Source organism: Nannobrachium achirus (genome assembly GCF_963921795.1).
Source record: "Nannobrachium achirus genome assembly, chromosome: 16".
Classification (NCBI taxonomy): Eukaryota; Metazoa; Chordata; class Actinopteri; order Myctophiformes; family Myctophidae; genus Nannobrachium; species Nannobrachium achirus.
Genome location: NC_137823.1, coordinates 56,402,482 through 56,420,452, shown reverse-complemented (window position 1 = coordinate 56,420,452; position 17,971 = coordinate 56,402,482). Strand labels below are relative to the sequence as shown.

At 42.4% G+C, this 17,971-nt stretch overlaps 1 protein-coding gene across 1 annotated transcript in view; it reads right to left on the bottom strand.

Moving 5' to 3' along the window:
- Positions 1-17,971, bottom strand: part of lama2 (laminin, alpha 2) — a gene marked incomplete at its 3' end in the record, with an annotated part of 414,125 nt that overhangs the window by 322,144 nt on the left and 74,010 nt on the right. Inside the window, 2 exon segments of the mRNA XM_080745043.1 lie at positions 2,980-3,092; positions 6,763-6,939. Of these exon segments, the coding sequence (XP_080601169.1) occupies positions 2,980-3,092; positions 6,763-6,939 (290 nt within the window).

The window sequence follows — 17,971 nt, the reverse complement described above, 5'->3', positions numbered from 1 at the left end:
TGAGAGTCCCTGGGGGGATGTGCGATATAGTACGGTTTTAACATTAAGGGGCCCCCCTTGGCTTAGAAGGTGTTAAGCTGTTATATGCTTCTTGATCCATACTTTTCTTTCTTTCTGTAGACAAGTTGTAAAAATATGTATAAAAATAATTTTAAAAGTTGCCTAAACCCTAACCCTAAAAAAATAAATGAAATTGGAACTGATGAAACAAAGAAAACAAACGGGGAAATATATATTTTATGCTCCAGAGTTAGACAGCGATATGTCGAAAATATGGCATCACATCCGTGACACAGTCAACACACTGAATGTTATGTGAGCTCTTTGTAGAGCTGCTATTCCTGGCCCACTGTCATATGACAAATGAATAAGTGGTTCGGTTAGGTATCTGAGTTAGCCCTTCAAGTTTAATTGAATTTCTTTCTTTCACTCCATTCTGGATCCAGTTGTCTTCAACATAATGGAAGCAATTAAGCGGCTAATGTCCTTTAATGAGTGCAGGACGTTTCACTGTTCCCTTTCAGCGTCACATTGTAATTATCAATTCAATCACGCCCCGAAAGTAAACTTGACGGAAGACGCTGTTCATTAAAGCAGTGGTTGTCAACCCTTTTCTGGATGAGGACCCACTTGAAAATATCAAGTGTGCGCGGCCCTCACATCTGACCACTTGTTAAGTGGTAACGGTTTTAAAGAAAGAATATCACGTCACTTTTGTTTTCCTACATCTAACTATTCATTTAGCGAATGTCTGTCCGTCTGACCATCTGCATGCTGACATCACTGATACTACACAGTTTCGCCGCCATGGTAACCATCTGTCTGCATGCTAACATCACGTCACACTGACGTCATAGTACTGACACCACAGACTGGCCTGGACACGGAACACCATGTATGGGCATAAAGATCTGCCCAACGGGCACTCCAACATGGAACACCATATATGGGCATAAAGATCTGCCCAACGGGCACTCCAACATGGGACACCATATATGGGCATAAAGATCTGCCCAACGGTCACTCCAACATGGGACACCATATATGGGCATGAAGATCTGCCCAACGGTCACTCCGACATTACTTCTGAGATTCATACAGTACGTTCAATCCCTCAGATACTGTGCACACCCCTGTGCACACCCCCCGGGCACAGGACTCGTTAATTTATATTAACATAAAAATTATTGTGTTTGGCAATTATTTGGGGGCCCACTTGCAATACCCACGTGGAACACCATTGGGTCCCATGTTGAGAATCGCTGAATTAAAGGTAGGTAGGGTAAGTGAAGTGTAGGTATAGGGCCTACACACAACATAATTTGTAAACTGAAGCATTTTGCCTTGATAATATAGAAAGATAGATAGATGCAAACATTAATGACTATAAAGTACATTGATAGATTAATGTACACCACCAAGATTCATGAATACATTTTACAGTCCAATCTGTTTCTCTTGTGTGACACCTACACACAAGGTGTGCAGATGGCACTGATGACATCCACCATAGGTGGGTGGATTATTATAGCACATTTAATATATCACTTGGTGATTTACTTTAAGGTAAGTGATTTTTTTCAGGTGAAAACAAAAAAATATATATAAGTTAAAGCACTATGTTCTAATAGTAATTGTTGCTATAGTCTGTTTGATGCTGTCAGTGTTATGTGTGTACTAAACAACATTTTGTTGTATGTTCTCATACAGTGACAAATAAACATCTTATCTCTTATCTTATCTTATCTTAAAGCACTATGTTCTAATAGTAATTGTTGCTATAGTGTGTTTTTTCAGGAACAGGGGTCTTTCTCCTGATCAAAATGTGTTTTCTGTTTGCCAAAGAGCTGGAGAGAGAAAGGGAGACTCCTGTTAGCCCATTTTCCCCAGGCCCAGCACCGCACCGCACCACACCACTCTACACCACACCGCCCACTTGTGCCTGGTTTTCCACTACAAGGACCTGGGTAGAGTGGTGTGAAGGTGGTACTAAACAGGGTATTAAAAAGTATCCACTCTAGAGTAGGTCTGAGCTGGGCCAAACAGGGCCAAACACTTCATAATGACTGATCACTCACTTAATTTTCATTTAGACCACCAGGATATAGTTGTAATACATGACAATAGATTCTATTGTGTTATAACCACTATTATAATCTATTATAGTGTATTATAATTATCATAGTAATACATTAATACTTTAATGTGTATTATAATCACAGTTATAATCCATTATAGTGTATTATAATTAGGATAGTTGTAATACTAATTTATATTGTATTATAATCACAGTTAAAAGGGTCAATTTGTTTCTTACCGATAGGGGTACTTTTGTGTAATGGAAAAGGTAGATATTTTGATGTGGTGTGGTGTGGTGTGGTGTAGTGTGGTGTGGTATGGTGCTAAAGCTGCAGTCGAAAAGGGGCTAGTACTGAACAAACACTCTGTAGCAGGGGTTCTCAAACTATGGGTCACATCCAGTGGTGTGTTCTAGACTTTTTTTGAGGGCAAACTATAATCTATGATCCACGGTTACTCGTGTGGCCAGCGCATACACCAGTGCATAATGCCTATCAGATACACTACTTTGAAAGGTTCACAAGGGCATACGCTTAAAAAACAAAAAAAAAAAATCTTCACAGCATACTCCGTATAACAACGTGATAGGTAAGAATAACAAAGAACAAAGCACTGGTCACATCCCAAAGTGGGGTCACAGGAAGAAAAAAATAAAATGTTTTTTATCAAGAAACGGTAGTGAGGTCGTCGCCACCAACCATGAAGTTAAAGTGACGGACATGAAGAGGACAGGACGGCCACTTGACTACACACTCTGCCTCCAACACCCAAGGAGAAGCAGAAACACAAGACAAAGCCCCTGCAGACAGAGGCTGACACACTAACAGATGTATGTTTTATGTATGTATGTGTGTGTGTGTGTGTGTGTGTGTGTGCGTGCGTGCGTGCGTGCGTACGTACCTGTTTAAGGTCCAGGGTAACAGTGACATAGTGGTACTCCATTCCGTTGGCGATAGAGGGGCTCTGCCACCAGCGATTAGTCCCGTCAATGGCATAGTCAATAGGATGCTTCTCTGCTCACACACACACACACACACACACACACACACACACACACACACACACACACACACACACACACACACACACACACACACACACACACACACACACAGAAACACAGAAACACATGAACAGGCGGAGGTATACAGTATACACACATTCATGCGAACCTTTACACACATGAATTGAGTCACCCTAAAACTCTAAAATAATATCCAGTAGAAACTGAACTCTGCTGAGGTCAAAGATTATTATTTTTTCTTTATTTGAAAGATTAGGGCTGGACGTGTCTTCCTTGGCCTACTGACAGTGTGCACGAATGGTTTGGCGCTCAGCGGTCCAGCGGCTTGTGAAATATGCTGTGCACACACACAGAGGCAGACAGACAGAGAGACAGACAGGGGCCTAGGATTATTGAATGCTTTAACTAGTGAAAAATAGCAGATATACAAGCTCACAGCGCGGCACCGAGTGCCGCGCTGCAAGCTTGTAGATCTGCTATTTTTGAAAAAGTCGTGAAAATGTGTGCAAGATCTTTGAATATAATGTATTTTCAAAGCAAACGTTTGTAACTCAAATTTTGCTTCTGGGTGGTCCCTGGAAGGCTGGAACTAGATATTTTGAGATGGGGGTCCGTGGCCAAATACTTTATCATTTTGTGGGTCCTTCACATGAAAAGGTTTGAGAACCACTGACATAGTAGTCTCTCAAGAACAGACTAACTGAGCTTCATTTAAGTGAAAAGGACCTTTTCTTTGACGATGGCTAGCCAGATTGCTGACATAGAAACATAGGGTTTTTCAAAAAATCTTAGAAGGATTCAAAAGACACTTATAGAATCGGGTCAAAATTCGAATTTTCACGATTTTTCAAAAATAGCAGATCTACAAGCTCGCAGCGCGGCACTCGGTGCCACGCTGCGAGCTTGTATATCTGCTATTTTTCAATAGTCAAAGCATAAAATAATGATACACAATAATATGTACCCGTTCTAAATGGGTTAAATATCTCTGATCTTGGCCTTGGTCCTGGAGGAGATAATAACTGGAGAGTCATCCAGTACAGGTATCCAAATGGCTTCCCATAACGGAGCGTGAAAACCCAGGTGGAGTACTGTACTTTCCAGAAACACTCCAGTCAGTAAACTGCTGCTATAGAGGGTATGCACGTCCACTGGGACCCGCCCCCCTAATCTAGACTGAGTGGCAAAACATTGAGCAGCATGGAGCATTGGAGTTTGGAAGTGCTAGTTGCAAATCACTCAACGGTCCTGCATACCAGCTGTTTCTAAATTGCACATAATGCAGGAGGCAGCAGGATGTTGTGTTGTTGAAAACGAGCGCTTCCAAACTCTGACACTTGGAAAAATAATCCCCTGCACAGAATGTCTTGACAGAAAGAAGCTCATAACATGCCTATGGTGGATTTTTATGAAACAAAAACTTTCCAGATAGAAAGAGGATAATTCAAGCTTTTAGTACAGCCGCAATGTTGGTGAGTTTAACTTTGTTTAATACAATCAGAAAGGACTTTTCTGTTTGGATGTATAGCTTTTTGCCACTCAGTAGGCATTCCCATATAACTTCCAGCAACAGTGATGTCACGCGCATACCCTCTATACCAGTCCAAAATTCACGCACTCACGAATGAAGCTTTTACAGGACTTTCAAAATCTCTAAACAACTTGGAAATCTGGTAGAATCATCACAGTCACGCTGCAGGATCATCTCAGAGATTATAATCTAAAACATGCACACAATACAAGATTTGTATTAAATAATGCAGCGCCACACACAACAGGATTGCACTAGGATTATCAGGCTTGCCGGAGCAATGCAAACACTTGCAGAGGGAGATGTAATCAACAGAGCTCTTTAATCTTGCAGTGGCAAACGGAGGAAAGGTTGCGATATGTCTGGGAAGACGAGACACGTTATATAGACGGTCTGGTTCTTGGCCACATATTAACAAGACCTCGGCTGTCCAATGCACCCATAAAAGGTTGTTATATGACCAGTCATCATGTCAAACATCCTCTAATTCACCTCACGTCTTTCTACTTGTACCGGTACAGGGGCGTCGCACCAAATTCTGGGCCCTGGGTACAAGGATTCACTGCGGGCCCCCCATGAATGTTCTTCATGGGGAGGGGGTTTAACCCATTTAGACTGGGAACGCATTAGTTTGTGCTTTAACTATTGAAAAATAGCAGATATACAAGCTTACAGCGCGGCACCGAGTGCCACGCTGCGAGCTTGTAGATCTGCTTTTTTTTTAGAAAAATCTTGAAAATCTGTGCAAGTCTTTGAATATTTCAAATCGTTCCAAGGCTTTTTGAAAAACCTATGTTTCTATGTCAGTGGTCCTCAAACTTTTTCATGTGAAGGACCCCCAAAATTATATGTATTTGGCCACGGACCCCCATCTCAAAATATTTAGTTCCAGGGACCCCCCAGAAGCAAAAAGGCTATTTGAGTTACAAATGTTCGCTTAAAAAATACAAAGATTTGCACACATTTTCACGACTTTACAAAAATAGCAAATCCAAAATCCATCGTCATCATAGAAAACAAGCGCTCCTTCCGCACGCGTCTCCTACGGATTCCAATATAGCGACCTGTAACACCCTGCCTTAACAGTAATCCAGTGAGTGACACACGGCACAATTCCTATTATGAGTTAATGAGAAGGCCTAAGTGACTGCCTGGTTTATCTACTCCACTACACCTACTGTAACTCAGGCTGAATAACTAACTTTACTAATGCCTGGTTTTGAAGCGTCGGCTTGCTTTGCGGCGCATTGTGCTCGCATACTAAGCGCAGGTTTCTTACCAAAGGGTCTGTTACTTCAAGTACAAACAGTTTATTAATTGCAATTCCACCTACATAGTGTACCGCCTTACATGCCCATGTGGCTGTTTCTATATAGGGCGGACTAAGAGGAGGTTAAAAGACAGAGTGGCTGAACATAAATATGCCATTAGAACAAATAACGAAGATTACCCTATGGCACGTCATTTTCCATAGTGTCCACAATGACAGCCTCCTCAAAGTAGAGGGTATTGAACAAGTTGAACAAACACCAAGGGGTGGCAACAGATTACAGAGGTTACTGCAGAGAGAAACATACTGGATATTCACTTTTGACGCCATGGTATACCCTGGTCTAAATGAAGAAATTGATTTTAAACCATTTCTGTAAAGGTGATTTATTTGGTTTTTTACATATTGAAAGTATGAGTTATGAAATTTGTCATATATGTCTATATTGTTGGTATAGGTGGGCGATATGAATGTAAATACACAATACTTACTATGTATATGAGTTAGATTGCTTACACTGATCCTGATGAGATGTATATGTACCTGTTATTGGTTCCCTTGGCCACAAGGAGGTATAAGAGGACATGCACCTACGGTGCCATCCCCCTATAGCCACGCCCTGAAGAAGACACTCTTTGTGTCGAAACCGGTCGGCTTTATTGGCTTTTTATTGTTTTAATATGTAATAGCCCTAGTTGTCAAATAAAGGCTTTTTAATGCATTCCTTGGCCCTGAGTGTGCGAGAAGAACTTCCCGATGGGACCCCATGCTGATTTGATCTTATATTAACTTCTAGCACCTCAAACACGACAAGACTGGAGATACTACACGTGCTAAACTCTGAAGCACTCGGCTCACCTTGTTTCATTGGTCGGTTACTGTGTTGGTTACAGATGCGACACTGCTGGTTCCTGGCAGGCTGACCCGGCACGTGTTCCACCAGCTTGCAGTACATCTCTGGACCCGTGGAACCACAGGTAGCGTTGGCGCTGATGTCTGCCATGGTGGCCAGGTTCAACACGGCAGGGAACAGGCCTGGAAAACACAAGGACACACACATCAATGGATACCCAGAAAGCCTGACATTTATGATCTCTGCCGTGGAGGTAAATGTTTAAGGCCAGGACTGTCTTTAGGCATTAAGGCAAGGTTATCTGTATAGCATAGTGCAGTGGTTTAATCAACTGAACATTTGTTCAAAGATAGTTGGACAACCACTTCAGAGGCTATATACATCTACGTATGATAACAGCATTCTAAGGTTGGCAAGAAATATTACCTCTAACAATAGCCATGTGTTGCATAGAGAATATAGGCTGCTGCCTTCAGGAAGGAGATACAGTGTTCCAGCATACAATAAGGTCAGACAAAAAAAGGTCCTTTGTCCATCAGTCGACTTTGTCCATAAGGCTTAATCAGGAGTTTGGCCAGAGGTAGGCTAGGCGATGGAGATTGCTGTCTTTATTATCCTTATGTATGTAATCCTGTTTTTTGTTCCTTTGTGTTAAATGTGTGTAGGCTACCGGTATATGTTTTGCATACATGGCTGCTGTGTCACAAGACAAATTTCAGTGTGAACTGACAATAAAGTATTGTATCATATCATATTATATCGTTCTCAAACTTTGACATTTGAAGGCCTCCCCTTAACTTCGACAGTGTACAAGCGCAACCAAATGGACCCTGACGGGTCAATTTCATTCCATTTGTACACTGTCAAACTTACAGACTTGTAAGGGTCAATTTGGACCCCGATAAAGGAACCTAGAGAGTCCCTGAAATCCACTTTGAGAGCCACTGGCATAGTGGTTCTCAAACGTTTTAATTTCAATGAACCCCATAACTCTGAGAGGGTACAAATGTACACTCTTTTGTCTTTTGAATGCTCCCGTGCACGATTTTCAAAGGTACGTGAAAAGCGCTCTTTTCAATGAGTTAAGGACTAAGGAGTTCCTAAAATACAATAAAAATGCAGGATGAACAACCTCAGTGAAAAGCAGTGGCAAATGGAAAGGTCTTTCAGCTTTGAATTCAGAGAAAGTGAAACAGACATGAAAGGATACACAAAACAGACAGGTTTTTCACCCTAATATAGACAGGAAACTGCTACCCCCCCCATAGGAAACACCTCTCACCCTAAGATAGATAAGGGACACCTTTCACCTCGCAGACAGGAAATAGTCAAAGGCAGCAGGAAACAGAAGGAATGATCAAGTAGAAGGAAAAGACAGAAAACTTTGATTTAAATCAGGGGTCTTCAACGTTTTCAGGCCAAGGACACCTTAGTCGAGAGAGAGAGATGAAGCAGGGACCCCCACAACCTGTTCATAGATTCCAAATAGTTTCATCGTTTGACGGCACAACCATCAGTGTATTTTGGATTCATGTTAATGTGGGTTTTCAGATATTTAACCACTCGAATTTCTCACTACCTAATAAACTTGACTTTTCACTGTACTTAGTCTGCTCTTTTCCCCCTCCAAAGCTCCACGAAGGCCCCCCAACACACACACACACACACACACACACACACACACACACACACACACACACACACACACACACACACACACACACACACACACACACACACACACACACACACACACACACACACACACACACACGGTTCACATTTCCTGTCTGGCACAAAGCACAAACACACTCAGAAATACAAATACATGAAGGCATTCATTCATTAAACAGGACACAAACACACATCAGACATAACTGCAGCGCAAACACACATTAAACTGATGCACACGTATACAGCACAGCCACAGACAGGAACACACACACAGAAGCACGCACGCACTCTCTAGGGATGGGACGATAAGCAATATTATCGTTTATCGTTAAATAAAACACTCACGATAACCGTATCGTGGAGATTTAATTTATCGCGATATCGTCCTCTGCGATGCATGCACTGGGATCAATTCACCTCTTCACCTCATTTGCTGAGCTGCATATCTGGTAACACTTAAACCCTCTAGAATTGGTAAAAGGTACTTATAATATACGTACTCGATACAGTCTTTTTTTCAATCAATGTCTTTGTCAAAAAAATAGCCGATCTACAAGCTTCGACACGTTGTGAGCTTGTAGATCGGCTATTTTTTGGCAAATGTTCCGCACTCGGATAATGGATTTTGGTTATCCCGATAATATCGTAGTGATTTCGTGATATGACATTTTCATATGGTCCCATCCCTCGTACTATCACACACACATAGACAGACAGCAATGACTCTACACACAGGCATTGAGAGAGGAAGAGAGAGAGAGAGAGAGAGAGAGAGAGAGAGAGAGAGAGAGTGCAATGGAGATCGTAGGAGATTGAAAGTCAGACAAACAGAGTGAGAAAAGTAAACAGAAGATTAATATTTCTCATGAGAGAGTGGAGAGTGGGTTTGCGTGCGTGAGTGCGTGAGTGTGTGAGTGCGTGAGTGTGTGAGTGTGTGAGTGTGTGAGTGTGTGAGTGTGTGTGTGTGTGTGTGTGTGTGTGTGTGTGTTCAAGTCTCAGATGTTCTTCACAGTTCATCAGTGTTGACATCTTTCCAAACAGCTGGACTCATCTGGACACACACGTGCGCGCACACACACACACACACACACAAAGGGAATTCATTCCCTATTTACCACGTTCCCGAGTTGGCCAGGTCGCCGACTAGATGCTCGGGCGGCCGAGCTTCTAGTTTGATAAATATACAGCATTAGCACAGTTATCAGAGAACTCTCTGTCTATTGTATGCCAGTGGTGGAAAAAGTACTCATATTCTTTACCACTGCAATGTAGAAGTATTATGTTACAAGTAAAAGTCCGGAATAAAGTACAATACCTCCAAATTGAAGGGGCACTCCACCACTTTTCAACCTATCTTCATATAATAGGTCCTCACTAATGTTCATGATAAAATATCACAATTTTTTTCTACTCAGTTTGGGTCTCATAGGAGAGCTGTGGGTGGGTCAAATCCTTCCTACCGGTGACATCATCAATGGGAAATGCAAGCTAATAGAAACTGCAGGCTTTCTATTCCTGAAAAAGTTGCAATGTTAAAGTGGAAGCCATTGTTCTCGTAATAATAAAAATCTTTTTTTTTTTCAAAGATATTATTTAATTTTTTTTGTCAAACGATGATGTCACCGGTAGGAAGGATTTGACAGTTCTCCTATGAGACCCAGACTGAATAGAAAAAAATGGTGCTATTTTATTATGAACATTAGTGAGGACCTATTATATGAAGACAGGTTGAAAAGTGGTGAACTACTCCTTTAAGTACAGTACTTAAGTAAACGCACTTAGTTACTTTACGCCACAGCTATCAGGGCACTATTGTATGCTGTACAGCATTGGTTCACAACGCCTCGCGACGCGAGGCGTTGTGAACCCCTGGGGGTCCCGAACCCACAGGTTGAGAACCACTGCTGTACAGTATCTTAATTTGCCATGGTACCACAGCTTCAACTACACCCATATTCCTCACTGTGTTTCTGTGTTACAGATTCAGTGTCTCTATGAATTATTTGCTGTGGTTTAAAACGACCAGCTCTTCGACCCCCCCCCACCCCCACCCCCCATTTGCTGTCTGTGCAACATCCAAGAGCGCAGATGTCTGTCCATTTCAGAATGTGTTATTATTATTTGATGTCTGCATTCCTGCTTCATACAGTACATGTCCGTGGACGACGCAGTGTGCTATTTCATTCCATCACGCCGCTCTGAAAGCAATTTCCACCAGCCGCAGTGTGGCAATGGAATATAATCAACATCAATTTAATCTAACGACATTTCATCTTCTTGTCTTCGGTTCACAAAATGAGGATGCCTTGTTCTTACTCCAAACGGAAAGAAAGACCATGTCAGAATCTAGTATATGGCTGGACCATGTATGAATCTTTTCATTTAAATAAGGATGTTTGGGTTTTTATTTCCCCTTTTTTCTTACAAAATATTTATGTACCGGTGATAATTTTTATATTTCATTAAATTGTTTCATACATTTTAAATTTGTAAGATCTGATTCCCTTTTTACACATACAATATGATCACAATAAATACTGTGAGTTTATTTAGCCTATTTGAACACAGACATAGACTAGACAGCGACAATATCATAGGGACACAACGGGTGGGTCTGGGTTAGGAGAGAAGTTACTTTTTCTATCACTGGTAAACATAATAGTAATATTTTACTTTGCCAAACTGGAGAAATCTCATCTCACTTCATAAGAACCTACACAACTCCACACATACTTTCTATGAACTTTGACTGTTCACCAAACTAATATTACCTCAGTAGGTCAGTTCACCACTGCTATGGAAACCATGTGAGAAGGTCAAATTCTATCACTGGTAAACATAACATTTTACTGGTAAACTATTGGTACATTTTACAGCGATAAATTGGAGAATTCTCAAATCAAGGAGAAATGTACTTTTGACCAGGGGTCATCATCAATGTGTCCGTCCATGTACACATTGATGGCAAGACTTTGCCAAGAGATCCCTGATGTCATCAGTATATGCCCATATATTGGCATGCCCATGTGTGGACACATCGGTGGGATGAGCAGTTCTGGACGATTGCAAGTTTGAAGTCAATCGGTCCTATATTTGCACATGACCATATATGGGCATAGCGGTTGGACCTGTGGCTTTGGACAACCTGATCTGATCTCCATATTTATGCCTATACTGTATATGGGTTATGGACATATCGGGTTTGTTTATGGTTATGTCTGAGTCATACTAGGCTCCAATAAGCCAATTTAAAAATAATAAAATATATATAAACAAGACAAGTTTTGTGCCTGACGGCAACGGTATGCTTACATTTCTACTCCTCCAGATGATGTCTAGATGGTCTACTATTTGGATTTAATATTCTGAATACAAAACACATACACTAACCACAGCATTTGCACATCTGACGCATTCAAAGTTCAAACTAAAGGCCCACATTTGGACGCATCCATCATTAATGATAAGCTCTACTGTAGCTCCAATGAAGCACTGGAAACAGCAGAGAAAGAATGTGTGTGTGTGCGTGTGTGTGTGTGTGTGTGAGAGTGTGCACTGTTACATTTAACACAGATACAGATAAAGTAGTTTTGGTTGCCTTTGATGTTTGTAAAAGAAAAAACTAGATAAAAGCAGTGCATACTGCATAGCAGCCGAGTTAGTAAAGCCATGGTTCAGATTTCACATAGACTGAAAGACAACGACACTGTGACAGGCTGCCTAGGGCAGCACGCACACACACACACACACACACACACACACACACACACACACACACACACACACACACACACACACACACACACACACACACACACACACACACACACACACACACACACACACTCACTCACTCACTCACTCACACACACACACACACACACACACACACACACACACGAACACACACACACACACACACACACACACACACACACACACACACACACACACGTGCACGTGCGCGACCCAAAGGGCGACACATGCCGAGGCACCTGGTGGGGTTCGTTCCCCTCTCCTCTTTATGCTCTGATAACCATGGTAACCTGTCTGTCTGTCTGTCTGTCTGTCTGTCTGTCTGTCTGTCTGTCTGTCTGTCTGTCTGTCTGTCTGTCTGTCTGTCTGTCTGTCTGTCTGTCTGTCTGTCTGTCTGATAACCATGGTAACCTAGCTGTCTGTCTGTCTGTCTGTCTGTCTGTCTGTCTGTCTGTCTGTCTGTCTGTCTGTCTGTCTGTCTGTCTGTCTGTCTGTCTGTCTGTCTGTCTGTCTGTCTGATAACCATGGTAACCTAGCTGTCTGTCTGTCTGTCTGTCTGTCTGTCTGTCTGTCTGTCTGTCTGTCTGTCTGTCTGTCTGTCTGTCTGTCTGTCTGTCTGTCTGTCTGTCTGTCTGTCTGATAACCATGGTAACCTAGCTGTCTGTCTGTCTGTCTGTCTGTCTGTCTGTCTGTCTGTCTGTCTGTCTGTCTGTCTGTCTGTCTGTCTGTCTGTCTGTCTGTCTGTCTGTCTGATAACCATGGTAACCTAGCTGTCTGTCTGTCTGTCTGTCTGTCTGTCTGTCTGTCTGTCTGATAACCATGGTAACCTAGCTGTCTGTCTGTCTGTCTGTCTGTCTGTCTGTCTGTCTGTCTGTCTGTCTGTCTGTCTGTCTGTCTGTCTGTCTGTCTGTCTGTCTGATTGTCTGTCTGTCTCTCTCTGGCCGTCTCTCCATTTGGTCTCTGTGCTCTATTAACCACATGCTCAGCCCCATAAAGCGTCTGCAACTCAACAATTTTGAGCACAAGCCAATGAGTGAGAGTGTGTGTGCGCGCGTGTGTGGGGAAGTCATTTACTGAAGGGGGGCTGGGTTTGAATTGCGCGTGCCCGCCGCGCGAGCGAGAGAAATCTTCTGGGTTTTGGCAGGTTTTTTTTCGTGTCTTTTACGTGTTTCTAAGGTTTGTTTTTTCCCCTAAATGTAACAAAAGCAAGAACGACACTTTCCCTTTCCCTCTCCACACGCTGTGGACATTGTGGAGTCAAATCAAAGAGCCTACATGGTGCTCACACACAGTGGCCACGCCAGCAGGACGGGTTTCTTGTTTACCAACATTGAGACTGCACGTCGTGCCTGTTTCATGGAATCATTCAGTTCCCAACAGATCCCCAAACCTAGGCTGTCTTTTTGGTTTTTAAATATATACTGTACTTCACCCCACAACGGCATTTAGAGATGTGCCAATTGATCGGTGAGTGATCGGTATCGGCCGATAAATCAGCTTTGATCAGTATCGGCTTTGCCTCTATCGGCTTTGCCGATCTACAAGCTAGATCAGCTATTTTCACAATATTTATCTGTGGGACTGAATGTAACCTCAGCTTCAACTCCTACAAGTTGAATTGGATACTAAAGGACCTCAGCCTGCAATCTCCTAATGTTTATATTTAACTCTTATACTGCTTTGGACGTTCCTGTTCGCCCCAATTCTCAAGAGACCTCCGCGCCAATACGGCGCTCGTTCGCGTTCGTTCGTTCGTTCGTTTACCTTGTTGAAGCTGATGAGGGGTCGCACCGCCGTGTACTGTAAACACATTTTCCGCGGTGATGGTGTAAAAAATCCATTATGCGTTAACATCAACGGAGACCAATTCACTTCCTTGTTGATTTCCTCTGGCTGTAAGGCTCTGTGGCCAGTGACTGGTCTGAATGTACGGCAACACATAACAGGCAAATTCACATTCATTCTCGCATGACGCCGCCCTCTGCTGCCTGGCAGACCAAAGTGCACTATTGCACAATCAAAAAAAAATAAAAATAATAAATAAATAAATGTCTGTCTATCTACTATAACGTCGCAAAGGTAAGCCGCTTTTTGATGGCACCAGACCCAATAAATAAATAAATAATCTGGCAGTAGGAGAGTTAATATACAATGTCGATGCTTTGTAAGAAAAATCATTGAATATATAAATGCTGCTACAGTAACACAATAAATAGAAGAATTTATGGATTTGACGCTGTGATCGGGAATATCGGTATCGGCAGATACTGATTCCAATTGATCGGTGATTGGTATCAGAGCATCTCTAACGGCATTGCACGCCGAGAACAGCTAACAAACAAACTTACGATGTGAGCTTGGAGGTTTGCTCTGTTCTCGTCGGTTCTCTACGCGCACCACCATTGCGGGATGGAGCATAAATCGTCTCCCATTCAGTATTTGGTGCCGGGGCAGGGCTGCTATAAGTTATTAAAACTATACATATATCAACAAACTGTCAAATCAAAATAGATGTTTTCTTTAATCGACTAAATTGATTCGTCTGATTGACCACTACTGCTTTTATACTGACAAAGGTGTAAAAAAAAAAAAATAGCAACAAAACAAACTGATTTACAGTGCTAGCTCACAAGGCATCACATCGTAATCATAATTTATTGATTGTATGGTGCATTTAAAATTTTACTAAATTCCCTTTAGTTTCCATGGAATTAAATCTCATTAGTTTCCATTAATGTGGTGATATTGTTGCTGTCAGGTGGGTTTAAACGTGGAGCTGTGAGGTTTCTGCAGCAGCGATACGGACAACGACACAACGCACCAGAAATTGGATTTTTCCGAACCTGAATGTTTACATGACCTTTTTCATTTTTAATTTTAATTTAAATTTTAACACAATGTGGATGATTTTTGCTCATGTCTTATTCATCTGCTAATGTTTAGTGAGGTGTACAAGAAACTGCTTTGTGTGAGTGTGCGTGTGCGTGTGCGTGTGCGTGTGTGTGTGCGTGCATGTGTGTGTGTGTGTGTTAGGGATGGGACGATACGCGGTATTATCGTTTATCGTGATAAAAAACACTCACGATAATCATATCGTGGAGATTTAATTTATCGTGATATCGTCCTCCGTCTTGCACTGGGATCAATTCACCTTTTATTTGCCAGAGCTGCATATCCAGTACCACTTAAACCCTCTATAATTAGTAAAAGGTACTTATAATATACGTACTTGATACAGTCTTTGTTTCACTCTCTATCAGATGTCTATAGCCGATCTACAAGCCGATCTACAAGCTCACAACGCGTCACGCTGTGATGCGTTGTGAGCTTGTAGATCTGCTATTTTTGGGCAAATGTTCCGCCCAGGATAATGGATTTTGATTATCGTGATAATATCATAAATCGCAATTTCTTTTGTCAAAATAATCGTGATATGAAATTTTCATATCGTCCCATCCCTAGTGTGTGTGTGCGTGTGTGTGTGTGTGTGTGTGTGTGTGTGTGTGTGTGTGTGTGTGTGTGTGTGTGTGTGTGTGTGTGTGTGTGATGGATGTGTTATGGTTAAGTTCTGAGGCCAGATGTATGTTTGATGGAATAAGAAGAAGGTTGGAAAAGACAAGACCATCTCTCTCTCTCTCTCTCTCTCTCTCTCTCTCTCTCTCTCTCTCTCTCTCTCTCTCTCTCTGTACATGTCTCTCCATCCCTTCCTCAAGGGAGAGAGACAGAGACAAACATAGAGAGAGGGGGAGAGACAGACAGACAAACGGACATAGACAGACAGAGAGAGGGCAGAGGGAGAGAGAGAAAGTCAGACAGACAGACAGAGAGCAGGGACGTGCATAGAATGTTAGAGAGGCAGGGGCTGAAATTTCTAAAAGGGCCTTTTGGTGAAAATATCGAAAATAGCAGACCTCCAAGCTCACAACGCATCGCAGTGCGACACGTTGTGAGCTTGGAGGTCGGCTATTTTCAGTACTTGATACCACACTGAACTATAAGCATAATCAAGTCAACACTGGAGATGTGGCGTAACGGCATGGATTTCTACACAGAGAGGGCAATTCTTTCAACATAAGACGCTGCTGCATTCAAGTTCAGGAGAGTTTAGGACAAGGCTTGAATGCTGCCTTCAGGTATGGCATGGAAAGAGGGGGCATTTGCAATTCTTTCACCATAGTAAAAACCATTTCATGGTCTGGTGAGGGCACTTTTTACAGACGGATAAAAGGGCAGGGGTTCAAGCCCCCTTTGATGTCTATGTGTGCACGTGTCTTACAGAGAGAGAGAGAAAGAGGGAGGGAGAGACAGACAGAGGGAGAGAGAGAGATGGATGGATGGAGGGACTAAAACGGTGGAGGAGCAGATTGATGGAGAGAGCGAGGAGAGGAGAGAGGGAGAGATGGATGGAGTGTTGTTTAAAAGGGTCAGAGGAGGAATGAATGAGGGATGAGACATGGATAAGCCTCCGCAAGCGTGCACACGCATACACACATGCACAGATTGCACACACACGCACGCACGCACGCACGCACGCACACGCACGCACACATACACACACACACACACACACACACACACACACACGTACAGAGAACATACATATCACATGCAAACACTGGGAGTTTACTCTGTATGACTTGTCTTTATATATTTACATTTTAAAAGGGATCTAAACTAGTGAAAATAGCCGATCTACAAGCACACAACGCCTCGTGGTGCGAGGCGTTGTGTGCTTGTAGATCTGCTATTTTCACTAGCTTTGAGCGACAGTCTTGTATGATGAAGCAGGGTTTTACTTTACGAAAAAAAAATTGAAACTTGGAGATACGAGGTTTCTGACCGACAGTGACGATATGCTTGTCCAGGCGCGCACACACACACACACACACACACACACACACACACACACACACACACACACACACGCCGCCATAGAATGAAAGCTCTTACAACGTAGGACAGACCCTTGAACTGCTCCTCAGTGGTTTAGAGTCCCAGTCAGGGTGCAGAGGCACTCGGTGCCAGAGACACCACAATCACAGCCACTTGTCACCACAGAAGGGCCTGATTGGTCCGTGACATGATGTCACCGTGTCCTCCGTTAACACGTGCCTCTCGTTGACAAGAAGTCCTGCGTGTCATCTGAACAAGTACACCTTCACACTTCCCACGAGTCAGAGCAAAGAGGCCGACAGACACTGTAAAGACCCACCTCTTCAAAATGTGTTTGTGGAAAACAGAGCCAACATTTCCTCGCTGTCGGCAGTGTTGATTTCGTAACTAAAACTATGACGAACATTTTTTGTCGACTGCGTTTTTTTCACTGACAAAAACTAAATAAAAACGAAATAAAAACTAAGCTGTGATGACTAAAACTAAGACTAAATATAATGACAATTTCGTCAACAAAATAAAAACTAGACTAAAATGATGGGGAGGGACTAGAGGAGAAGAGAGTCATTTTATGTTTGGTTGCTCTCAGGCGACGCGTTGTGAGCTTGTAGATCGGCTATTTTCAGCACGCAACCAAGTGTAAAATCAGTCATTACGATGCCAACAAGGCCTGTCAAAATTTATTTCAGTTGACTAAATCAACTGTAGATTTAGTCAACTAAAATCGTATGATATTTAGTCGACTAAAATTAGACTAAAACTAATACTTTTCAGGTGACTAAATTATGACTAAAACTAAAAGACATTTTATTCAAAAGACTAAAACTAAATCTAAATTTGCTGTCAAAAACAACACTGGCTGTCAGTGCCGAGGGAAGTAGGGGTGCTGGG